General features: G+C 36.8%; 1 protein-coding gene across 3 annotated transcripts; it reads left to right on the forward strand.

The window, feature by feature from the left end:
- The first annotated feature begins 1,832 nt into the window (after nt 1-1,832).
- Nucleotides 1,833-26,437, forward strand: stum (stum, mechanosensory transduction mediator homolog). Of its 3 annotated transcripts, XM_084090698.1 has the most exons (4): nt 1,843-2,122; nt 19,848-20,027; nt 21,593-21,601; nt 24,988-26,431. In XM_084090698.1, the coding sequence occupies exons 1-4, from the start codon at nt 1,954-1,956 to the stop codon at nt 25,020-25,022; spliced, it is 393 nt and encodes a 130-aa protein (XP_083946824.1). In that variant the 5' UTR covers nt 1,843-1,953; the 3' UTR covers nt 25,023-26,431. The 3 variants fall into 3 exon arrangements, with proteins under 3 accessions (XP_083946823.1, XP_083946825.1, XP_083946824.1); XM_084090697.1 differs by lacking the exon at nt 21,593-21,601 and having other exon boundaries at nt 1,833-2,122; nt 19,848-20,031; nt 24,988-26,437; XM_084090699.1 differs by lacking the exon at nt 21,593-21,601 and having other exon boundaries at nt 1,833-2,122.
- The last annotated feature ends 1,179 nt before the right edge of the window (nt 26,438-27,616 follow it).

The following is a 27,616-nucleotide window of genomic DNA, read 5'->3' on the forward strand; positions in this document are numbered from 1 at the left end:
TGAACTGAAATTGATTGGCTGTGTTGTCATTTGGCTGTTTTTTTCTTTATCCCTGGGGCGAGAAATAAAGCAGGAACACATATCCACAGTGAAGGCTATACATTAGCTCATGCACCTAACAACCCTCAGACCTCTAATATGCTTCAGCGGTTGGGTTGTCTTGACCGCCATAAAAAAATATTACTGCAAATAAAAGAGTCTTCACACTATATTTTAAATAGCTTCCTTCAGGGTAAAAACGAGAAATGCATCACAACCAATTCCTGGGGTCTATGGAGTTTCTTTGAGATGAAATAGAGAATATGATGATGTAATACACTCTTAGTTAGAATTAAAGGTTCCAAATGGGATTTTTGCCGTGATGTCATAGAAGAGCCAAACAACCTTTCAGTAAGTTCCTAAAATAACCTTTTCCCCTCTTATTGTATTTGAATAAACTAAAGAACCCTTTTTCCCACCATAAAACACCTTTTGTAGAATGGAATTAAGGTTCCATGAATGTTAACGGTTCTTCATGGAATCATCAGTGTCTGAGAGCGAGCTGTTCTGAAATGGTACCAATGGTAATATGAATACTGCATGAAATTATATTTAAATGAATCAAAATATCTTCATTATATCAATTATATTGTTTGATAATTTTCTCACTTTTTTCAAGCCTAAAACATGTGCGTGTTCAAATAATGGCACAAGAAGAAAAATGCAGTGAAGTGATGTATATTATGCAGACTGTTGCCGGTCTGCATTCTGGGAAATGGCAAGTGTTCTAAGTGTGTGCCACTGCTTCAGACCCACAGCTGTTGACACAACAGGCCCAGATGGTTTTGATTTGCAGCTTGGTTCATTGTGACGGCTCTGGCTTTGGATGGCCTTTTCAGTCAAGTTGCAACACTTCGGCATTTTCGAACACTGTCAGTGACAGGCCATGGCTCACCTTAGAGTATCCTTCTATATATAGCCCACAGGTGCATTTTCCCAGAGGCTAAACAAATCGGAAAAGGAAAATAAAATGCACAAAAATTTAATAATTCATATTTTGAAATAGGCTATATTATCTAATATACTTTTTTTTTTGCAGTAACACCAGCAACAGATAAAGTTTCAGATTGTCTATTTGCCTTCTTTGAGCTCATTGTGTTCTATATATATATATATATATATATATATATATATATATATATATATATAGATGTGAGATTTGATGACTATGGATTCGAAAAAGGTGAGCCTACTATGTTTATAGTTACTTATTGTTTTTTAAGATATGAAAATGTTCAAAAATCTAGATTTGATTATGTTGAAAATCTATTTTAGCTGTTCATCATATAAAGCAATTGTGTCTCTTCAGAAAATATTGAACTAAACCATTCGATTGATATGGATTAGTTTTATGATCTCTTTATGAACTTTTTGAACGAAAGTCTTACGAGTTTGGAAGACATCAGGGCTGATCGAGGCTCTGTTTTGTTGTTTTTTTATTGTTGTTTTTGTGTGTGTAAAAGACATACCCTAAAATTTATATTTTTGCGTTCAAGAAAAAAGTTATAGCCTAGGTTGAATAAATGACGATTGAATTTTAATTTTGGGGTGTAAAATACTTTTAAACTGCTTTTTAAATTCTGACAGCAAAACTACAGCGTTTACCGCCTTTGAAGACTTTGAGCATAAACAATTAGGGATATCCACAATATTACAAACAATCGGGATAATCCATGAATAATCGTTCGTTTAGCTTCGTTAAAGTCACCACTGTGACTTTAAATCTTTTGTGTAACGAGTCCGACCTTCTCATCTACTATGGCTCACAGTAGTAAGTGTGACGCCTACCGTTCACTGCGCGCACTCACTTCAACAACATCAAGCTTACGCTCGCGCTGGAGCTGCGCCTGTTAGTGTCCAGCACGCACCAAAACAAGGATTTCAAGGTTTGTAATTAATTAAAAAAATTGGGAAATGGACCAGAAAGACACAGAAATGAACGAAAAAGGAGTTTCTTCCTCTACCAGCGGAGTTGTTGTTCAAGTCAGGGAGAAGAAAGGAGCTTTACGCGCTGCCATCCCATATATGCCTTTCCCAGTAGCTGTCATCTGCTTGTTTCTCAACACATTTGTGCCAGGACTGGGTGAGTACGAGTGGACAATTCGCTCATTTCACCACAACCACCTGCGAGAAATAACACCGTTTGTATTCTGTATTTACACCCGAAATAAACTGCATTCCATCAACAAGTTATTTCAATGTGCACTTGAAGTAGCCTAATTTAAATTTGCTTTTCATCTTACACACATACTCTATAAGTAGCCTATATACCAATATATACTACATAAGGTATATTGCATTGTTTATACTTAAAAGCATTTGCAACGGGAATGTCTAAATACTTTTAGCAACGCTTATTGTATTTCTTTCTAATTCTAATTCATCTGTATGCATTTCCTAATGTGTTTTTATTATGGTTTTGGTGAAAGTATAGGCTACAGTATTGTTGTACATGGGTGAATGATGACACATTCATTATTATTTTTTGTACTGATCTATTATTTCTAAAACATTAAAAATGCACTTCACAGAGACAATGGATACACCTACAATGAACATGTTTTCAATTTCTGAATTAAAAGCTATTTTTATGTTTTTGTGGGGCATGAAGTCAGAAGTGGGTGGTATAATGAAGAGAAGAAAAGTCTCATCAAAAGGCTGAAATTCTGAAGATAACCCTTGAGTAGGTTGGCTCACCTTGTGTTATTTCTTAGGACAATAAATAGTGAATCAGTTTTGTTTGTGTAAAAGTGGTATAAGTAACATGCAGAAAGCCTTTTTTATTGTCGTGACAAGAAAACCATAAACAGGAAATGATTAGGTCAAGTTGTCAAATGGTAAAACCCAAAGAAAATGCTATGAAATTAAGGTTTGTAATTCAAAAAATTTGCTAAATACGATAAAATAATGATTAGTAAAATTTGTTGTTACTTGATGGCCATTTTAGAGTTTGAGTTTATCTTGAAAATGCTATAAAAAGAATTCAAAAATGCTTATAAATATAAGTTAAAATAGCACATAGCACATGTTTTTAAAGGAGCTATGTGTAGGTTTTTACTTAAAAAAATCTTTAAGATAGAGTTTTCATTTGTACATGTTTGAGCCAACCATGATGTAATAAAAAGAATGACACCTTGACTGTCCACCACGGTTGCCTCTATCAGCCTGTAGGCTCAATTGTGTGTGGAGGAGTCGGGCCCGAATCGGCGCGAAAATTCACAAAATGTGATGTCATGCGCGTTCTCGTCTACTTGGGCTTACATCTGTACGGCACGGCAGCCATTATTAGAAAGCAGCGGCAATCGGTATTGTTTTCAAATGGTGTTTTCTTACCTCAATCATCGTCAGTGGTTGCTGCGGCAACCCTGGTTGATGTGGTCGTGCTCGTATGAGCGTGTGCGCACCGAGAACGAGCATGAGACTGGCTGCAGTTCCTCTAACGGCCACTGGTGTCAGTAACTGTTAGAAATTTCTGAACCTACGCAATGCTCCTTTAAGATAGATTATTTAATTATATTTTCTTTTTCTTAATCATGGACAACCTTGAGCTTTCTCATTGAGCTTTTAAAGCACCAAAGTGCACTTGGAGAATCTGGACATGGATCAGATCAAGTTTCTTACTGACATTTAGGTCAAAATTCAACGGGAGCTGTTTTTATTTCAGCTCATGTACAATTTTTATTCTGTGGTAATAGATCCATCATGTGAATCTGCAAGCGTACCAGAAGACATAATCAGTACGATCATAAATAATTGCATCCACTCCATTACTCTGATTGATAACTTGACCTTTTCTCCTTCCTAGTTGATCCATTCATCTCTTTACTGTCATTTCCACCTTGAATCTCAGTCGTGTTCTTCTGGTCTAAGTAATTGATAATCTTTGGTATTTGGTCATGTGTGTGATCTTCTTGCGACCATCTCCTTTTATCCCGTTTTCTTAATTGCATATATAGATTGTGCTGTAATGCCGTCTTCAAAGAGTAATTGGATTGTCTTATTTCTCTTTAAGGATTCTAGTAGCACTGCATTAGACACATTAAACGCATCAGCTGTTTTGTAGGATACTTTACAAAGCATAAAAGCACACATGGCAGAAGAATATTGATCTCCTTTGTGTCTAATAAGGCTCGGAAGCATGACCTCGGGGAAAAGGAAATTATCACACTTGGTTATTTCGCAGCAAAGTTTGGAAGCTTGTTTCTGCCACAGAATAAAACATAAAGAAGGTAATTGTGACTTTTTATCTCACAATTCTGCCTTTTTTTCTCATACTTGTGAGTTTACATTTCGCAATTCTTACTTTTTTCTCAGGATTGTGTGATATAAATTCGCAATTGCGAGTAATAAAATCTTTTTTTCCCCTCAGAATTGGACTTTATGACTCGCAATTGTGAGTTTATATCTCACAATTCTGAGAAAAGAAGTTGTCATGATGGCTTTGTTTCCAGACACACAGTTGTTGAAGAACGCAACACACACGTCTTCCGGAAATCCTATAGAATTCAACCAATCGGATGACGACTTCGAAACTTCTTGTGGGTTTTTTTCTCCATTTTGTGTGCCTTATGCATCAGATGTTCAGCCAACGGTCCGTGGGCATGATGTCCGAGACCTCTGTGGGTGGAGCTATGTTTAGCAATAGGGTTATGGGTGGAGTAGGATGTGGTTGGACCATCTAGCTCCACCCATTGCATCTAGCGAGGGTGAGCAGGTCGTCAAGCTCCACCAGTGTTGCCAGACGTACGATAATTATCATATTTCTATGATAATTTTGACCTCTGTGCGATGTACGATCAATAATGAAAAAAATCTCATAATGTACGATAATTTCAGAATATTGTGACACTTTAAATGATGGTCGTTGTAATCATAGGGCTTCTATACTCATTGATCTAGCTGTGGATATGTCTACCATTATGATTGTGAGGAGAATGTGAATGTGGTGTTACGCATGTCTTCCATGTCATCTCACGTTACGTCTTCTCTGCCAATCATTGTTGAGAATTACTCTCTCTCACAAGCACAAGTTAAGTTGCCGCGGTGCTTAGGTCAGTTGTTTCCAAGCTGAAGTCAGTAGTTTAGCAATAAAGTAAAATGCAGGTCATGTCAAAAAGTTGTTGGTCTAGATCGGGGGTAGGCAAGTTCGGTCCTAGAGAGCCGCTGTCCTGCAGAGTTTGGCTCCAACACTGAAAAAACCTCACCTGCCTATAGCGTTAGTAATCCTGAAGACACTGATTAGCTTGTTCAAGTGTGTTTGATTAGGGTTGGAACTAAATTCTGCAGGACAGCGGCTCTCTTGGAACGAACTTGCCTACCCCTGGTCTAGATACAGTAAATAACTGTATTCTGTATGTTTGACTCGTGTACAGTAATTTTTCTTTTAAATACGAAAATGTTTTAGCTTCTGGTACGATACTTGGACATTTCCAATCTGGCAACACTGAGGTCTACTCACTCGCTCTGCAGTGATCAGCTTCTCTTTAGAATAAATTCTGCAATATTCTATAAATAAATAAGAATTGTTAATTTTTTTATTTCATGGTGACTTTAATCAATGCATTAACCGATGTTAACAAATGAGACTTTATTGTAAAGTGTTACCAAATCTTTCAATACAAAAGCATTGTGCTGACATTTTACCAAGTCTACTAAATTTACTAAGTCTATCGTTCGTCTTGGTAGGTGAGCTGATTCATTTTGGCTCCCTCGTCTTTTATGGATCATGTAGTACATAAGATATCTCCCTTTAACCCCACAGCCATGGATATTTACTCCTTTTTTGTCTGCTGGTGTGCGTACTGATACCACGATACCAGGAATATGCCGTTCCTCCATGACATCTTAGCATCTGGGACATTTGCAGAGCTTGGAATCCATCTCTGACAGTTGCAGATAGATTGATCATACAGTAATCAACCCTGTGACCACATCACTCAGCCACTTGTGGCCCTCTGGTGTTTATGTCAATATTAGTTTCATCCATCAGGATACCCCCAGCGGACCCATGCCTAAAGTCATATAATCTTGCAGTCCACTTCAGCATAGCGTTTCCTCCTCAAGTTTCGGCCAGTCCCTCTGGAGTCTGGAGGACACGGAGTGCTTTTGGAGGACGCAGAGTGTCACGGGTCCGCAGCATGAATCAATGCATAAACTACTGTATATAAATACTTACAGAACAAAGATGCATTCTACAGGCAGTAATGTGCCTGTCTCATATCATCTCTGCACGCGGGCACGGTTTACCAAGCTCTTTTTTTGCCACACAGCTGCTCATTCATAAACTAGAGCAGAATATTATGACAAGAGAGCCCATGTTTGGATGACGATGATACAAGGGAAAATGCCAAGAGCCAAATGTGGCTCTCTTGAGCTCACAGTCTGCGCTCAGGTTGTCAGAGACCATTACCACTCTAGTTAGTGAGTCATGCTTGACAACTTGCTCTCCTCACCTTTAATTGCAGATACTTTGCAAGGCATGTGTTGGGTGCCAGATCTAATCAAATCATGCTAATTTGGATGTGCACCAATTGAGATTCTTATTAGAAGATTTCTTTTAAAATGAAATGACAAAGGTGCTTGCTTATGCAGGGATGTTGCAAGAAATGGAAATGGTTGTTTGACTAATAGTACAGAAAGCTAATTTTTAACTCCTTCCCTGCCAGCGTTTACTAAAAAAAAGTTGCCAGCCAGTGATTTTTGATCACTCACAAAACTTTCATTTTATTCTAGCTTCATTCATTCTTTTTTATGAACACTTGAATCTGGGCAAGTTTCATTTAAAAAAAAAACCAACAACAACAAAAACATTTCAAACAAAAAGCTTTACCCGGATCGTATTCGGAACAATGATCAAAATATAGATGGACACCCCCAAAGCCTCACAGTCATGTACCTCTTTGTGGGTTCAACATTTTTCTGTGTAACACAAGGCAGTTTTGATATGCTGCTGAATGATCACGTTAGCTTACTTGCGTATAAGCAACCTCTATCCGCTCCTTTTGTTTTTTTCACAGATCTTCTTTGATTGTTTCTGGATCTCGTGATGCGGTACTGTTTCAGAAGATCAGCGCACCCCAGTAAAAAACATGAATTGCCAAAAAACTCATCAATGGCGGGGAAGCGTTGTGTCATAAATGATGGAAAATCTCTTCAGTGGCATGGAAAGAGTTAAATAAGCTTCAGAAGCTGTGACTACGCTAAGCTTTGACTAGAGCATTGAAAATGCCTTTTAATTTTCAATTCAGTTCCTGAATTTGAAGTGAGGTAGCAAAAACAAAATGCATGCAGAATTGCAATTTAAATTTAAGTTAAACTTTTCTCTTATGATATGACGAGACTCACACGGGCAAGTACGCAATTTCCCACGAAAACCATCCTGACAAGTCTCAAATATAAACACATATAATAGGCTTACCATAGTGAATCAGGGTAAGACAGAAACACATTTTGGAAGAAGGATTGATGTTGTATTGACTTATTATTTAAATTTAGTTAATTTTGAACAAATAAAAGTTACAAACTGTAGTTTACCTTTAACTAAAACTGCAAAGTTCGTCAGGATAAACTATGAATGCTGGCCTGGATGGATGGATGGATGGATGGATGAACATTTTTTCTCAGAATTCAGTAAATTAAATTGTGATACTGGACTCAAACCTCCTGGCTGGCATCTTTAATATTTTTTTTTTCCTTATGTGGTCAGCCATTCTGATAAATGGTGGCATCAGAATGATTTTGATAGTTGGATTTACAACTGTTTAATTTTAGGCTTGCGTGCTCATTTGCATCATTTGTTCAGGGAACTAGAAAAACAAATATCTTGTTTCACATTCAGGCTTTGTGTAGACCAAGAATGTATCCTTTTCAAACAATATTTGCTTTAGATGTAATCAGATATGGATGGAATTTCATCTGAAGAAAGTTCACAAGGCCTAAAAGTGGAAAACTGATCTAAATCTAAATGGGAAGTCATTTCACGTGGGAAAATTTTAATTTCGAGCATTTAGCTTAAAAATCAATGCTAGGAGTAATTGTGCTGAATAATTGTAGATTTAAAAATCATGGTTTCCCCCGTTACGGTTGAATCACGGAAGCTACACCAGTTACCTTTGCCAAGAGATCTCAATTTATTATGTATCATGTGTCAGACAGAGAGAAACAGGCATACAGTGAGGAAAATAAGTATTTGAACACCCTGCTATTTTACAAGTTCTCCCACTTGGAAATCATGGAGGGGTCTGAAATTGTCATCGTAGGTGCATGTCCACTGTGAGAGACATAATCTAAAAAAAAAAATCCAGAAATCACAATATATGATTTTTTATCTATTTATTTGTATGATACAGCTGCAAATAAGTATTTGAACACCTGTCTATCAGCTAGAATTCTGACCCTCAAAGACCTGTTAGTCTGCCTTTAAAATGTCCACCTCCACTCCATTTATTATCCTAAATTAGATGCACCTGTTTGAGGTCGTTAGCTGCATAAAGACACCTGTCCACCCCATACAATCAGTAAGAATCCAACTACTAACATGGCCAAGACCAAAGAGCTGTCCAAAGACACTAGAGACAAAATTGTACACCTCCACAAGGCTGGAAAGGGCTACGGGGAAATTGCCAAGCAGCTTGGTGAAAAAAGGTCCAGCAATCATTAGAAAATGGAAGAAGCTAAACATGACTGTCAATCTCCCTCGGACTGGGGCTCCATGCAAGATCTCACCTCTTGGGGTCTCAATGATCCTAAGAAAGGTGAGAAATCAGCCCAGAACTACACGGGAGGAGCTGGTCAATGACCTGAAAAGAGCTGGGACCACCGTTTCCAAGGTTACTGTTGGTAATACATTAAGACGTCATGGTTTGAAATCATGCATGGCACGGAAGGTTCCCCTGCTTAAACCAGCACATGTCAAGGCCCGTCTTAAGTTTGCCAATGACCATTTGGATGATCCAGAGGAGTCATGGGAGAAAGTCATGTGGTCAGATGAGACCAAAATAGAACTTTTTGGTCATAATTTCACTAAACGTGTTTGGAGGAAGAAGAATGATGAGTACCATTCCAAGAACACCATCCCTACTGTGAAGCATGGGGGTGTTTTTCTGCACATGGGACAGGGCGACTGCACTGGATGACCGGGGCCATGTATTGCGAGATTTTGGGGAACAACCTCCTTCCCTCAGTTAGAGCATTGAAGATGGGTCGAGGCTGGGTCTTCCAACATGACAATGACCCGAAGCACACAGCCAGGATAACCAAGGAGTGGCTTTGTAAGAAGCATATCAAGGTTCTGGCGTGACCTAGCCAGTCTCCAGACCTAAACCCAATAGAGAATCTTTGGAGGGAGCTCAAACTCCGTGTTTCTCAGCGACAGCCCAGAAACCTGACTGATCTAGAGAAGATCTGTGTGGAGGAGTGGGCCAAAATCCCTCCTGCAGTGTGTGCAAACCTGGTGAAAAACTACAGGAAACGTTTGACCTCTGTAATTGCAAACAAAGGCTACTGTACCAAATATTAACATTGATTTTCTCAGGTGTTCAAATACTTATTTGCAGCTGTATCATACAAATAAATAGTTAAAAAATCATACATTGTGATTTCTGGATTTTTTTTTTTAGATTATGTCTCTGACAGTGGACATGCACCTACGATGACAATTTCAGACCCCTCCATGATTTCTAAGTGGGAGAACTTGCAAAATAGCAGGGTGTTCAAATACTTATTTTCCTCACTGTATAAGAATAAGGCTACATGTCACATTGTACACACCCCTCAAAGCAAAAATATAGCTTCCCTCTGGTCTCTGACATATGATCTTCACATGGTTCCATGCTATCTATAGTCTCCTCATGCACTCAACACATGCACATGAAACTCTGGCTTGACAAAATACATTATGAAATTATTATGAAAATGAATAAAGAAAAATAATACAGATACATAACATTAAACAATACATTTTTAGTCTTCAATAATTTATTTATTTTCCCATTTCCACAAGATGTTTTAAACCAAATAGGAATTAACAGTAAATCACAGGGACTAGAGATTTTAAAATGACCGAAGTAATTTACAGTGAAAACAAAACAGCATAAATCTTAAGCTTGTTTCTTGGTTTTATACTGGTTTAGCTGGTCGGCCTGATGGTTTAGGTGCAGATCAGCTAATGCTGGTTTAAACCATTTTTTTCAGCAGGGCAATTTGGGAGATTTGTGTTGCTCATGCCAATGCGATCCCAACATTCTTTGAATTGAACTCATCGCTCTAGCCCTGCTCTTCTAGTTTCCATGACAGCAGAAGCTTCCCTGCCTGTCTTCACTAAGATTGAAAGCGGTAGATAAGCCGGCACATGAATTCATTCTAAGTGGGTCCTTCAAAGTGCACTTAAACGGGGGAGAAAATTAAGCCTAGTTATCATTTTAGATTACATTACTTCTTTTAGATCTTTAATAAAATGTTAAAAGCTTCTTGTCAGCCTTTTTTCAAAGCAAACAGAAGTATAGACATGCTGAAGACCCTGTACAGGGACTGTCAGGTAGAGGACGCTTGTGTGACCTTAACTCAACTCTCTTGTGGATTCAGGCTAAAAATAGACTGGCTGCAGAGGTCAACAATATAGTGGTACTGTAATTTGGTGTTTTTATGTTACTCGTTTCATTATTTTACCATAATCAAAGCTTTGCAAGTTGCAATGCGAATTTAAGTGTCCATAATGACTTATATACGATATTCATTGAAGAACTTTCTTCTCAACTGTTGTAGAAGTACGTTAAGAACAGTATGCAGGTGGGAATTATGAAAATATACCCAGACTTAATACATCCAGCTTAGCATTATACTTAGCATTATATATTTTTTTAACGGACGTACATATGTGACCCTGGACCACAAAACCAGTCACATGGGTCCATTTTCTGAAATTGAGGTTTATACAACATCTGAAAGCTGAGTCAATAAGCTTTCCATTGATGTATGGTTTGTTATGATAGGACAATATTTGGCCGAGATACAACTATTTGAAAATCTGGAATCTGAGAGTGCAAAAAAAATCGAAACATTGAGAAAATTGCCTTTAAAGTTATTCATTTATGTTCGCGATTGTGCTGCATTCACTCACAAAAATAAATGTTTTATATATTTACGGTAGGATATTTACAAAATATCTTCATGGAACATGATCTTTACTTAATATCCTAATGATTTTTGGCATAAAAGAAAAATCTATAATTTTAACCCATACAATATTGTTGGCTATTGCCACAAATTTACCCGTGCGACATGTGACTGGTTTTGTGATCCAGGGTCACATATAACTGTGGAAATAATTTACTCAAGTTATTTAACCACAACTAACACGTTTATTACTATACCAATGCTTAAATTCCTGATTTTCAAAAAAATAAACGAACAATTTTACAAACAAAATAAATAAATGCTTTAAAGAAAGAATCCTGAAAAAAAATCATTGTTTGCACAAAAATATTAAGCTGCACTGTTTTCAACATTGATAATAACAAGAAATGTTTCTTGAGCATCAAATCAGCATGTGATACTGAAGACTGGATCAATGATGCTGAAAATTCAGCTTTCACAAGAATAAATTACATTTTAAAATTAAATGTTTAAAATGATTCAAGATTCAATAAAAAAATTCAAATTGTATTTCAAATAATATTTCTTTTAATTTTCTTTTTAAATTAATAAATGCAGCCTAGGTGAGCATGAGACATCTTCCAAAAACATTTAAAAAAAAGTTCAACCCCAATCTTTCGAACGATAGTGTACATTTGAGCAGCCTGGCTCTTAGTTTAGTTTAGTTTATCTCAGCATATGCAGATAAACTTATATAATATATCACTGTTTGCATACATTGCTCTAGGGAAGTGTAAATTTTTGGACAATGTTAGATTTGATCTAGTCTAAACCTAGATCTTGGACTAACCAACAAAAGGTCTGGTCAACATTTCATCTTATTAGGCCAAGACAACAACAAAAAAGCTTCCCAGGTTTGTGTAAAATATGCATCAGAGAGTCAGTGAACGGACAGTAGGTGTGTGGTGGACGTGACTTATAAGGCTGAGACCCAACCCAAAAGAAAGGAAGAAAAACAAACAGGAAACCAGTGGCTCGCAAAAGTGCATTGAAAGAATCCACAGAGGATTTCAGACTAAAGATTTCTTTTATTAAACTGGAGCTGATACAAGTTCAGTTACAATATTATACATGATTACTGGAATTAGGGGTCATTTGGTGTTTTTGTGACAACAGTTTGCTCTGAGAGCAGAAAAATTGCTTTCAGCGCAACGTTTTTGGCAGCAGATAGAGGCCCTCTGAGCACTGTAACTTCCTAATTTTATACAGACGGTCTCTTCACTCACAAAATGAGATGAATGGGATAACATCATCCAGAGACTGTTATTGCTCTGGTCTCATTTTTAATACAGCTGCACTGTGGCAATCAGCAGAGACACCCGATAACAAATTACACTGATGCACTTGCTTCAGATTACATAAGACTTGCAGTGTGTTTAATGAATGAGTCTATATTACCAATAAACAGAGCTCCAAACTCTGTGGACTGAAAAAACATATTGTAATATTCAGCAATAAAGCACGTTCGTCACGAAGTTTAACATTTAGGATGATGAAAATTACTTAAGGGTTTTTTCATATAGCAAAATGTTCAAGCACACTTGTTAATCATTTCTAAATCTTCTCAAGGCCCAGTCATTCCAAATGAAATTGCCCCTTAAAATTCTGTATTAAATGAGTGCTGTGAGCCTCAGACAGTGTTAACCTAAATGACTCTCTCTCTTTTTTTTTTGGAAAGGATTGAACAGAGAGTAAATGACTGATGAGTAATCAGCACCTCACAGAATGACTGAAAACTGTGATGACTGCAGGCAGTCAGACTGACTTTTTTGTGTCTCCTCGCAAGCTGTCTTGGCACTCATCCTTGAGCTGTTATAAATAGAGGCCGCAGAGCTGTTGTGGAATTTTCAATTTCCGGTACGGTGTGCATGTTTTCTAGGCCTACCTTGAGGCTAATCCTTTGCATTCGAAATGCCTCTGTTATACATCAAGCTAGTTGCCACCTGTGGACCAAACAGTGTGCAATGTTGTATTTTAGAAGGTCAGTATGTACACTGAGGGCTAGTGAATGATGTGTTTAATTTTTTCCATATGCATCTGAAAAAAATATTACATTAGCTTATGCTACCTAGCTAGCCTCCACTACACTGCCTACAAAACTCACATTGACGTGACTCATGGATACCCTCAAAAATTGATAAATATATTCAGTACATGTTATATTTTATTTCATTAATATATATATATATATATATATATATATATATATATATACACACACAAATCATACACTAGTGGCTGCATTTATTTTATCAAAATACAGCAATATTTTGAAATATTTTCAATTAAATGTATTCATTTTTATTACATTAATTAATTACATTTATTAATTTAAAATTACTGTTTTCTATTTGAATATATTCTAAACTGTAATTTATTCCTGTGATGGCAAAGCTGAATTTTCAGCATCATTACTCCAGTCTTCAGTGTCACATGATCCTTCAGAAATCATTCTAATATGCTGATTTGGTGCTCAAGAAACATTTCTTATTATTATTAATGTTGAAACACTTGTGCTGCTTTTGTGGAACATTCTTCTGAAAAGATTCTTCGATAAATAGAAAGTTCAAATGAACAGCATTTAACTGAAATAAAAATATTTTGCAACTTAATACATCTTTACTGTCACTTTTAATCAATTTAATGTGTCCTTGCTGAATAAAAGTCCTAATTTCTTTTAAAAAATATCTTACTGACTCGATCTTACTGACTTACTGACTTACTTTTTGAACGATAATGTCTCAAAGGAGAATTTTCTGAATTTAGTCTTAAAGTAACTAAGTGACAGTAATGTTAACCACACACCTTATTTGAATAAAACTACTACTGTAAAACAAATAGAAATTTAAATCATCAAAAAATTAGCCTTCCAGGTTGGCCATATGATGTAATGTCATGATTGAGCAGCTGTTCTACAGTTAAACATGAATTTAAAAAAAAAAATTTTTTATAAAACTAATTTGAAATCACCCTACCATATACCATAGTTTAACATGCATGGTGCTCATAGGTCTTTCATGAAATGTTTATTCCTTATTATTAAAAATCAATTTCTCTATGGGTCTCTATTTTGAATAGCAGGTTTACCTCCAGAACCTATTGTGCTCTGTTTAGATTTGAAGAGGGGGAGATCATGTTGAAATGTGTCTTTTGATAAACTGAAGGTCATCCCTTTTTATCTGTCCAAATCACGCTCTGTGAAACTCAAGCAATGTGTGCTAGTCAACAAGTGTCTAGCTGGATGAATGAGGAGTCTTCTGAATGACTTCCTGAAAAATCCTTATTGAATGCTGCATCCGCAAGCTTCCACTCGGAAGAGACTCTAGGGTCAGTGATGGGTGAGAGAAGACAAGTGATGGCAAAGCATCATTACTCCAGTCTTCAGTGTCACATGATCCTTCAGAGATCATTCTAATTAGCTGATTTACTGCTCAAGAAACACTTCTTATTATTATCAATGTTGAAAAGAGTTGTGCTGCCTAATATTTTTGTGAAAACCATGATTTTTTTCTCCTAATTAAAGCGAATGACATGAAGACTCCACCATATTATCAGACACACACACTTGCATTGCAAATCATCTGTGTGATCTTGCATCAGGCTGTCAACAATGATTCTGCCTGTCAAACAGGCAAATGTCTGCTTGCATATGCCACACATGTAATTCAGACATGCACACATTCACACTCGTTTTCTCTATGAAGAAGGGATTCATGAAGATAAGACACAGTAGGGGTCCTAATCCCCACACATTAGGCTCACAATCACTATAATTTTCCTAGCCTTCCTCACATGTGCCCCACTGCCAGTGTGGGAGGTTAATTATCCCGTTGAGTTCCTTTTCTTCTTCTGAGAGAGAGACAATGTTGCTAGGAGAGCGTTTGCAGACTCCTTCTGAAGGTTTTCGGGTGCCGCTGTCATTTTTTTTTTTTTGGTCAGTTTTAAATGTCTCTGCTATGTAAGCACTTTTGGTATAGGCATGGTGTCCTTTGGTTTAGCTACAAGAAATAAAAAATTACATTTTAAATAATCAAATTGAAAACAGGTTTTTTATTGTAATATCTTACAACATTACTGTATTAGATGTATGAATGTAAATAGATGAATGAAAATGTTGGTGCATATCTCCTCCTTGAGTCAAAGGGATGGAGAGAGAAAGAGAGATTGTTATTTTCCATTTCCTAAATTCATTCTTTGTTTCTCTGGTGTCTCTTGTAAGCTATTTGCTTTTTGGGACAGTAAGTGTATTGTTTGTATAACGGCCGTGGGAATAAGAACATTGTGAAAGGTTTTCTTTTTTCTTTTTTTCATCCTCAACTTGGAAAGCCCCTTCCAAAAGATAAACTTAAGAGGTTCTGTCCCAGTTACTCTCTATAATAGCCAAACATTTCAGTGCCAGACCATACTGTTGACCAAAGGACAGGCTGTAACCGCAGTGAATAGAGTACATTTCTCACTATCAGGAGACTCATCAGTTTATGAGCTATGCTAATGTTCAACCACTGTCCTCCCCATTAGAATCTATTATTGTGATACTAATGAGATTCTGAACTGCGCATGGCAGCACAGTGCAGCCTGCTCGCTCAATCTCTATCTGTGTAAATTATGCTTATCGGCCTTACAAATATGGAAAGCTCCTCATAACCTAATTGCCCTGGATAGAAGAAATCTATATGACAAGAGCTGTCTTGGTGAGTTACTGGTTAAAGGTGCTGTATGTAAAACCGTAAAAATACCATTTGCAGATATTTAGGAAACATGCTACATTTACATACTTGTTTCTCCGAAAAACACTGCTGCAGCCAGTTATTCTACTTTGAAATGTATGTTCTGTGTTGGAAATAACTACTTTTGGTCAGTGTGATCCCGCCCACTGCCAATTTACCCAATAGTATTTCGACACCCCGTGTTGCCAATTGGCGGAAAACACAGCGCATTGCAGCCATAGAAGCCAGCAAACAAACTGGGTCAGAGATCGCAGATTCTCCACGAAAAAAGCCTCGCCGTCTATGTCCAGAGCGGCATGTTAAAACACGGATTAATCAACTCATCAACTTACAGCGTAAGGCTCGTTGCCTTCCATTGTCAATTGCGTTTGTGCCTGTTGTGTGTCGAGTCTGAGGAGGAGGGAACGGGGGAAACAACTCTCGAATATTTTGAATTTGTACTGCAGTACCAATTTCAACCGCCAGCTGTAATGCAAAGTTTCCAAAAGACTCCTCTTGCAGATCAGTGGATAAAGACCCTACCAGAATAGTAACATTTGAAGATTTACAATCCATTTCAAATAGGAATTTAAAGCAATGTACTTATAAAAAATGTACTTTACATTTTTTTCTTGTTATATTTCCTGTTTTACTTGTAAATACTTCAGATTATGGAAGTAAATAAGGTTGTGAATGCCAATTATGTTAAAAATGAAAATTTCATGTTGTTCCAGAATTTTTAAAGATCCTTGACAAAGATCTTTTTTCATATAACAACAGTTAAAAGGGGGATGAAACACTCATTTTCAGTCAATCTCATGTTAATCTTGAGTACCTATAGAGTAGTATTGCATCCTTCAAATCTCCAAAAAGTCTTTAGTTTTATTATACTTATAAAAGAAAGATAGGCTGTACCGAGTCTTTCCGGAAAAAAACGAGCGGCTGGAGGCGTGCCGTGTGGGCGGAGCTAAAGCTGTGCTTACGCGCCGATAGCTAACAACACTCAGACATTTGAAGCAGACAAGCAGTTTTACTCACCGCCTGCGCTTCCAACGCACGACCGACCGTGAACCTTTATCGTTGCGACTGCTCCATCCTTAAGCATTAGACGATCTGCAAATCCGGCGTCGAACTGGGCTTTGTTTAAAACAATCATCGTCGAAATGCAGGGAACAAACAGTCTTGCACAACTCCGTTGATGCTCTGGAAAAACAAACTCCATCCACTGGTCCCTTAACGCCGGGTTCTTTGGGAATCTGTGCAGGGTTGTCTTGCCCTGGCAACAGTGGCGGTTCTAGGATTTTTCTGTAACAGGGGCCATTAAGGGGCCACATGTTACATTCAGGGGCCAAAAACAGGGTACATTCAAGCACACAAAATTATTTATTCAGTACGGTGCAAATACATTTCGGCAGTCATTCCTTTTTCAAACGCTCTAATAAAAAATTATGAGCCAGTAAAGTTCTTAATGATTTTTTTCATTTATTTATACTGTGCATAAAGGACACAATGCACTTCTTTCTGAATTCCACCTAGCTTTTAAGTTTCATAATCATGTCGTCGCTTATAAACAGTAAATTATTGTTAATTGTTTGGGGGTGGAATTGCATCTGTGATCGTTGTGAAGAATTCTCCGGTTGCTCTTCTCGTCGACGATTGATGGGTGGGAATCTCTAGGCACCTCACGATTCGATTCGATTACGATTCAGAGGGTAACGATTATCGATTTAACGTTTTTTGTTTTTTTTACTACTTGGTACTTTTAAAGCAAAGTATTTATGATGACCCATAACGAACTTACTTCCAATACTTCTTATATTAATTTTATTAATAAAACAAATGGAAGTGATTTGGCAAGTCAACTGTAAAGTTACATTTGCCAGCATATGTCCCAACATTGCAATGAACCAACAGGAAAATAAATGTGTGCCTGTACTAGCAGCATACTTGTAGTAAATTAATACAAACTTCACCATATTCTGAATCTCTAGCATTTAATAATAGACTTCTAACCAACATCCTCCTGTTATGTGCAATGAGCAATATAATCCTTCAGACAAAAAAACATTCTGTAGAAAATTCACAAACAGTTTTCGTTCAAAAATATAGAATTATGTACCAGCAGCTCTCATATAATGCTTGTGAACTTATGCATATTCTGAATAATTAGTAACATAAAGTTACACAGCTGCTCTTATTCACAACTAAATAATAAAGAGTTATGACTTGAAATGTTTGCTGTATACCACAATCAAAAACAGCTTATACAAAAAAAGTGAATGAACATCTGCAGAGAGCACAGTCAAAATGTAACTTTTTGTGACTGACATTGCACATATTGCAGGGCAGTGTATAACGTACGTATAACAGATCGGTTTACAGCATATTGATGTGAAAACTAAACAATACAGAAAGCAGCTCTCATACAAAAAATACTAAATGGGTAACAATGAAATTTCCAATTTTCCATACGTTAGCTTTTAATGAAGAGGGTGCCGTTCGGATTTGGCGCTCAGCCATCATGCGTTATGTGCAGGTAATGTGCGCGCCACGGACTGTCCGCGCACTGCACGTCCGCTTTAGAGTTCCGCCTTTTGCGTTCCGTCAATATTACGTTATTAGGAAAAAAATATATATTTTTTTAGAAAATCGATTTTTTGACATTTGTGAATCGATTCAGAATCGTCCACGTCGGCATCGCGATGCATCTAAGAATCGATTTTTTCCCCACCCCTACGGGGGCCAATCAGGGGCCAATCAGATTTCAGCAGGGGCCAGGGCCCCTGTGGCCCCGCCTCTAGAACCGCCCCTGCCTGGCAACCAAAAACCCACTTCTTTGGTGACATTGACTTCCCTAAAGCCGAGCACAGCGCTTTGATGGGCGTACTGCTTTCGCTCTCTCTTGCTCTGGTCTACGGTTGCGCGCGCGCCCGCGACCTTCCGGGAGAAGTGCCCTTAGGACCCATATAAGGAAATTCCGCCCCATCTGACGTCACACAGGCCCATACTCGAAAAAAAACTTTCCGAAACTTGTGACAAACCGGAAGGAGCATTTTTGGCACAGAAATACTCCTTCAAACGTACAATTTAATTTTTGAAACTTTGTCCATGTTTAGCATGGGAATCCAACTCTTTAACAGTGTAAAAAACTCAGTATGCATGAAAAAGCATTTCACCCCCCCTTTAAGGACCAGAAACATTCATTTCAACCCAGACCACCAATGTACGAAACCTACAGGGATGTCTGACACTGACTGCTCTTAAAATCACCTTATTATATGTTACCTATTACATGGAGTTATTATGAATGTTTCATTGTTATTGTCTGGCTCCATCCGGCTATGTGAAGTCAAATTTTAACCATTCAATCAATAAAAAAAAAATGAAATTAAGTACCGCTTTACATTTTTTTTCTTGTTATATTTCCTGTTTTACTTGTAAATACTTCAGATTAAGTAAATAAGGTTGTGAATGCCAATTATGTTAAAAATTAAAAATTCATGTTGTTCCAGAATTTTTAAAGATTCTTGACAAAGATCTTTTTTCATATAACAACAGTTAAGGACCAGAAAGAATCGTATAAGTAGTCCATATGATTTGTGTGCTATTGTGTGAATAATAATAATACAGACCAAAATGTAAGTACGATAAACTTTTAAGCATAGAACAATCATTCATTTCAACCCAGACCACCAATGTACAAAACCTACAGGCATGTCTGACACTGACTGCTCTTAAAATCACCATGTTAATTTATATTCAAGCTCTGTTGTTAATATTTTATGCCATAATTATGCCTATAATTCACAACCTGATGAATGATATCATTACAGTGTGTGGTTTTAGGCTGAGATTAAGACTGAGGTCATACTGCACGCGTTAACCATTTTAACCACAGAAGAGGATCATTTCGTCTCATGTTGACAGCATCTCACTGTATTTTTGTGACAGGTACATTCATCTCAGCCTTCACAGTTCTGTGCGGAGCGAGGACAGACCTGCCCGACAGGCACATGTGCTGTGTGTTCTGGCTGAACATCGCAGCTGCCTTCATTCAGATCGTCACTGCCATTGTCATGGTGGGCTGGATCATGAGCATATTTTGGGGAATGGACATGGTCATTCTCGCGAGTGAGTATGCTTCAGTAATACCAAAGCAGGGTTATTTTATTCTTCATTTATTTAAAGGGATAGTTCACCCAAAAATGATATCATTAATTACTCGCCCTCATGTCATTCCAAACCTGTAAGACATTCGTTCATCTTCGGAACACAAATGAAGATCTTTTTGATGAAATCTGAGAGCTGTCTGTCCGTCCATTGGCAGCTACGCAACTGAAACTTTGGTAGTTACGTGGACTGTCAATGGAGGCACAGAAATCTCAGATTTCATCAAAAAGATCTTCATTTGTGTTCCGAAGATGAACGAATGTCTTACGGGTTTAAAACGACATGGTGAGTAATTAATGGCAGATTTTCACTTCTGAGTGAACTTAACCCTTAAATACTTTGGGTTGTTTTTAAAAGAAGAGATCGTCCCAAAATTACAATTTTGATATTATTTATTCACTTTACTTTTGTGCCAAAAATGACTTTTCCTGTGGAAAACAAAAGTATTGACCACTTTGATACATTTAAGGTGGTTGTTTGGTTAATTTATTTTTGGTCTTTGCTGGATTTTGATAGCAAAGGTCTCTATATGAACTGTTGTTGTTAAAATAGAAACTAATAAATAAATCCCCAAAAAATGGATACTTAAAATAATTCTACTTTTGTGTTCCATTAAATAGTGAATAAATAAAGTTTAAAAATATTTTTTATTATATTAAATTATATATTCATTTAAATCACACTATGGTCATGATCTCACAGATCTTTTTTTAATGATTTCCAGCAAAACTAGAACATGCAGTTAAAGTGTTAGTTCACCCAAAAAATACGATTCTGTCATCATTTACTCACCCTCATGCCGTTCCAAAACCCGTATGACTTTATTTCTTCTGTCGAACACAAAAGATGATATTTTAAAAAGATATTTTGTCTTTTCTGTCCATACAATTAAAGTCAATGCCATCAAGTGTTGTTTTGGGCTTTCATTAAATGGACAAAAACAGTTAAAACATCCTTCAAAATATCTTCTTTTCTGTTCTGCAGAAGAAAGAAAGTAATACAGGTTTGGAACAACATGAGGGTGAGTAAATGCTGACAGATTTTTCATTTTTGGGTGAACTATCCCTTTATCATGCATAGTAAGTGTAAGAAAAGATGACAGGATTTCAGCAGTCACCCTGCATTGGACCACAGTCAACCCCGTTCATGTTCAAGTTCAACCTCACGTTTCTCGCTCCATACCATCTCCGCCTTCCAGGGCAGTAGAAGGTGCCAGAATTCTTTGAACAATGACTATTAGAGCGGTCTGTTGGTAGGAGTGGATTGAAAGCGCTGCAGTAATTGTTCTGTGTAGGCGGACGAAGCAACTCGCAGAACTTCTCACGTCACATGTTTGTCCTGTGGAACAATTTTACTCTTATTGAATATTTAAACACAGATTCGATTTTATTGTGCCGTTGTTGAATGTGATTCAGGATTCCCTTTTGACTTGCTTTTGTTCTGCATTTATCTTTTTATGGATTTATTTCAAATATCTAATCTATTATTTATTTATTTTACTACTTCACAACCTTTTGGACTGAAAGTCTCTGAAGGTAGGTGGACCTAATATTTGACTTTTGTCCTGTCACAACTCATACTCAGACCTGTCTCAGATAGAACACCTTGAATATTATAAAACATAACCTGCACGCATTGGCCACATACATACTGCATCTACTCTGCAAAAATTAAGTGTTTTGTTGTAAAGGCAATGTTTCTTTGTTGCGTCCTTTGTAACCTCAAGATCGTCCAGGAGAGTAAGGGATTTAACATAAAATATTTGAGTAAGCAACAAATGCTCAAGCAGGTGAGCTTTTATTATAAACACTAGAGCTGCACGATTAATCGTTAAAAGATCACAATCTCGATTCAGACACCTATGCAATGTTACTCCTAAATTACAATGATTCGGCTATGTCTATTAAACGTTTGACAAGTACAATCACAGCGAACATTAAAACGTTATTAGCACTGCTTTTGAGCCAGAGAGAACAGTTGCCATGTGTGAAACAGCTTCACAAACCATTATTTTCTGTGTTACAAAAACTGAAATTTAGTTTATTCAACTTAATGAAATTTATTCACTTAATGCGGCGCTGCGCAGAACGATCGGCGTCTGACTTGAAATTTTCTGACTTGAAAGGCTTATGAAATGTATTCTTATACAGATGATGCTGTATTATGCAGTACATAAACAGTGTTTCTGTTGCCTCATGAAAACATCTGAAATGTCCATGTATTTCACAAATCTAATCCACTTAATCTGTGATAAAGTACGTAAACAACCATGCGAGCATCGCTACGGGAAGCAGAAAGTGTCTGACTTTGATGGCCCTGTTTTTAATTCCGCCCCCGACTGCGAGCAGCAAATCTCGTTGATCGGTCTACGCAACGCCACATGAAGTCCAACATCCCTTTTTATGAACAAGTCATTGAATCATTTAAATGCGAATGACAAAACTTTGTAGTGTGTATGTGAGCATTATGAAATAGTACACTAATGTAAACCATTCTAAATGCAATAAAAAAAACATGGCAATATCCTAAACAGCAAAACATAATAATATATTTGATACAGGTCTGCTGTCTTCACAGTTTGGTCACTAATTTCAGCCCATTATCACTACACATGCTGCAAGCTCGGCTTCTCCCATTCTGTTTATTCTGATCCATCTTGGATAATGTGCCTCCCACTACCTGCCATCTGCCAGTCTCATCTCAGTCTGTTTGATCCACTTTTTGTCCATTAAATGCCAGTAGAACCATAGCGCTCATTAGAAAAGAAGCTTTGCAGACATGAGACTTCATACAGAGACTGCTATAACTCCTTCAGTCGCACGCTGAGCCCTTTGACAAGATCTTTAAGCAGCCTTGCCTTTGTGGCACAGCAGCCTTGAAAGAGTTTAAAGTAATAGTTCACCTCAAGAATCAAACCTGCATGATTTTCTTTTTCATGAAACAACATTATTGTGTTGAAAGGATTTAATGAGAAATGAGGCTTATATAATAAAATTGAATGAGAAATAGGGCTGCAAAAGCACCATAACAATAAAATATTTAATGAAAGTAGTCCATATGACTAGTAGACCATATTTCCATACAGTAGCTTTGTGGGCTGTTAACCTCCTGAATCATTTAGTCAGTGAGAATCGGATCAGTCTGTTTTGTGAACGAATCATTCAGACTAGTTTTGTGGAATGGATCGACTGAATAATTGAAGAGCTCTGAAGGAAAAGAGGACCAAATTCATGATACTTTTATGGTGCTTTTTGGTCATTTGTCAGCTTTACAGCCCCAATCCTCATTCATTTTCATTACACTAAAAAAGTGGCCAGGAGAGTCTTTAAGAAAGAAAGGCATACAGGTTTAGAATGCCATGAATATTAACAAATAATTACAGTTGTTCATTTTTGTGTCTACTATCACTTCAACTAATACATTTGCCTTACGTTTTGCAGCTTGCATAAATATGGCTTGCATGCAACAACAAAAAAATGACTTGTAATTTGAAGCTTGGATCTTGAAAGCTTTAATGCATTGAGTCATCTGCGTTTAAACCTGTTATAATGCAATGCTTTAAGAAGGCCATGAGTCATTAGTCTATCCCCATTCTAAATCTCACTATAAATGCTTTAAGATAAAGCCAAAACCTGTGATATGTAAATGCAGATATAAGACTGCTGCTTGAGCTGAACCAGTGAGGTACTTTAGAGGAGATGTGTAAGAAAAGTGAACTGAGTCACCCTTCCAGACGCCTCCAAGTGATGTGTCAAGTGCCACTCGTATCAGGTGGTAGCATTGAGCATTGTTGGCGAGGAGCTGTTTTTTTTATTTATTTTTACATTTTTAATTACGCTGAAGATGGTTTCAAACTTTCTGTAGGCTTTCTGTAAGAAATTAAACTGTTGTTTGGTCATTCAGTTTATAAATATCTACCTCATTTGACTTCACAAAAAGGATTCAGTGTAATAAAATAATTATTGATAACAGGTTTATTTTAGTATTATTTATATACAAAAAAAAAATGTTGTACATGTTTTTATGTTCAAGTTTTCATCGAATATTATTATTTTTACTTTATTTCAGCTTTATTAAAAAAACACATTTTAACTAGTTTTAGTTAACAATAACAACACTGGTAAATTATTATGCTAACATAATAGCACACACAAAAACAAAATGAGGAACAAACCAAAATTTCAGTTATTAGTCGCTGAAAAATTGTCCTATGTACAAAGAATGTCCTATGAGTTTGTAGTGACACGAGGCTGAGCAAAAAAAAAAATGGCTTTATGGATATACTGTATTTGACTTTATGGATCAGACTTTTACAAAAATTAGAACCTACAACCTTTTAGTTACAAGACCAGATAATTAATCATTAGGCTACTCAATCTACATTTATTCTGTTCAAAAGTTTGGGGTCACAGTAGGTTCTTTTTATTTTTGTTTTGGAAAGAAATCAATACATTTATTAGGCAAGGACACATTAAATAGATCAAAAGTGACAGTAGACATTTATACTGTTTCCAAGAATTTATATATGAAATAAATGCTGTTCTTTTGAACTTTCTATTTATCAAAGAATCCTGAAAATTATTTTAGCACGGTTTCCACAAAAATATTAAGCAACACAACTATTTTCAACATTGATAATAATAAGAAATGTTTCTTGAGCACAAATCAGCATATTAGAATGATTTCAGAAGGATCATATGACATTATGAGAGACAGACCGAGCATTCCAATGCACAAATATTTTCATAGAACATAGTCAGCTTTTGTGGTCACTAGCTCTTTTACGTCGGCTTGGTGTGTCACGGCCCTAAGAAGACATTTTAAAAACATAAAATTCTTATACCGACCCCAAACCTTTGAATTGTAGTGTATACGTCCAGTAACAGCAGTCTTGTGATCTCTGATGTTCTTGTACTTACAGGCTACAGGGAGCAGGCCACCCCTCAGCAGCTCTGATTGCTGTCCTCCAAACCCAAATCTTGAATGTGCACCTTTCTCCTGCGCTGTCCGGCCAACATGCATGGGAGCTTTGAGGCGGACCCCACGTGGCCTGGGAGATCCAGGGGTTGATCACATGCAGATTTTCAGCCCAACTCCTGCTACTTCCTGTCCTGTCAGGTACTGCATTAAGGGGACCTGACTGTTGAGGGACAGCAGAAAAGAATGAACATTCTGTGAATATCTCTAAAAATTGTGCAAACGTACAAAACGTCTATGTGCCGAACACATTATATTCCTGTCAGGGAAAACCGATCTTAATCGTACTTTACTCTCTTAATGTATGTATTAAATTGACCAATATACATTATGAACATTTTAGCAGTAGCTACAAACAGTAGCAAAAATAATCTTAAAGGAACAGTACACACAAAATTTCTGAACCTCATGTTTGTTCATATAAAATCAAAATAAAAAAATTTTTGGGTGAGCTATCCTTTTAAAATGTTGCTTCTCACAGAGCACTATGAATACATATTACACAAAATACTTTTTATGTCAAGTGCATTACAGTGTCTACAGTATTTCTTTATAGTGTGCTGTGTTTTTATTACTTAAATTAAGCATTATAAAACAGAAAGTGTGTATTTGTTTTATAAAATATAACTCTAACTATAATACATCACCTGTTATTGTTAATCTCTATTAGTCTTCATACCCAGAGACTACCAGCCAGAAACATAACCTTTTTCTCCAGTAATAATCTGTTGTTAAGTAAAACAGCCAAGTATTGGTGAATCACTGTATGCCAGTTTCCATAGTGACTGGCCACTTTAATCAACCCATGCGTAGGGTATGAAATAACGCAATTAAGTGCGAGTTATTTTTATGTGACCGACGTAGGAGAAAGGCATGGCGCAAATTGAAATAGGCAAAACATTATGATTTAAGACTGATTTGAAAAATTAACCACCAATTTCAAATGGTAGCACCAACTGAGCAAGCAGAATTTGTGCTGTTGCCGAGTATGCAATACATTCGGAAAATTCAAGCCCTAAATATGAAGCATTCTGAACTGGTTCATTGTGTTCCTCGCACTAATAGTCTCAAGTTTTGTCTCTTTTTTGGATGTTATAAATATATACAGTAGGCCTATACAGTAAGCTGGTGTCTGGTGTGAATGTGTGCTGTAAATGTATTTGAGGATTTGTTGTAAATATGGACAGAAAGTGAATTGGTTCTGTAATGTCGTGTGCTGTTGTGTTTAGTGCTGCCTTTTTAAATACAAACATTATATTCCAGTGCTAAGTCCAAAGGCCTACATATATTACGGCCAAACATATGTTACTCAGCAGACTTACACAATGACATTGTCACATCTCTAGAAATGTCAGAGGTACCATATCTAATAAATTCTGCTTTTAAAAAGTGACATTTTGGTGTCTTGTTTCGTTTTCTAATTACAAACTAAGAAATACATCCAGAAGTACAGTAACTAATCTGGTGGCATGATTAAAGCTTGAAGCAAAGATTATTTTTCTGCAATGGTGCTACTCAAAATCTTGCTCATTTGAGGTGTGTGGAAATTTATTTGGTTTATTTGTAAGGAATTTTATATCATCATTATATAAAACATTAATAAAATTAACCAGGCTACCATCTAATGATAACAGAAACTGAAGCTGTTCCTTGGTTCTCACAAATGAGTATAAAGACATGACTTAAAGGCATTTACCCAACTTACTGAAATCAACACCATTAAAAGGAGATGAAAGGCTTCCTCTCTTGAGGAAAGATGATGTTTCGCAAAACAAATACGGATGTACTTTGGTACCAAATCGATACCTAAACAAAAAAAAATAACGTAATTATATCAGTCTTTCTACTGTAGTAATGACTTGAACTGACAGACGGCTTTGTATTTCTGTGCTTGGTTTGGTAGGAGTGTATTCACCCTTGGTGAAAATTCTCATCTTGGCAAGGTAATGTAAACAGATGTTGGTTATGTCTTACATGAATGTAAACTGGTGGGACTTGAATTATGCATAATGTTTTTGCTACTGAAAAGAGACTGCACTGCTTTTCCCCAGTATTTGTTAGCCTATTTAATTCCTGTTTGCACTGGAAGTGGATATGACTGAGTGCACAATTACTTCCTAGCTTAAGGGTTGGTTTTAATGAAAGCTGTGAAAGTAAATTTAGTACTTCTGTCAGAAATAATCAGGTGAGCTGCCATTTTAGCTTTCTACAAGCTGCCCAAAAATCCACAAACCTCACCATTTTTGTATAGAGGAAAGGAAAAAGAATCCTGTCCGACTTTCCAAATGACAAATGGTCTTACCTTAAAAGTTGCTCTTTAATACAGTAAATAGAATGGTGTTTTTATCACTTCTATAATTTCAGCAAATGTCAATACTGTTTTCCTATAAGCAAAACAGTACACTGAAAATGAGAAAATGGCTTCATAAAATGTTTTTGAACGAAATGGGATTGACTTGACATCTGTTTTCACACTGTTTGCATTGTAGTTGAGCTTCACCCGTCAGTGTCACGGGTGGAAGTAATAGTGAAGCGAGGATTCAAGTTCAGGAATGATGGGTCTTTAATAAAAA

The sequence above is a fragment of the Abramis brama genome, assembly GCF_963993115.1.
Source record: "Abramis brama genome assembly, chromosome: 18".
Taxonomy (NCBI): domain Eukaryota; kingdom Metazoa; phylum Chordata; class Actinopteri; order Cypriniformes; family Leuciscidae; genus Abramis; species Abramis brama.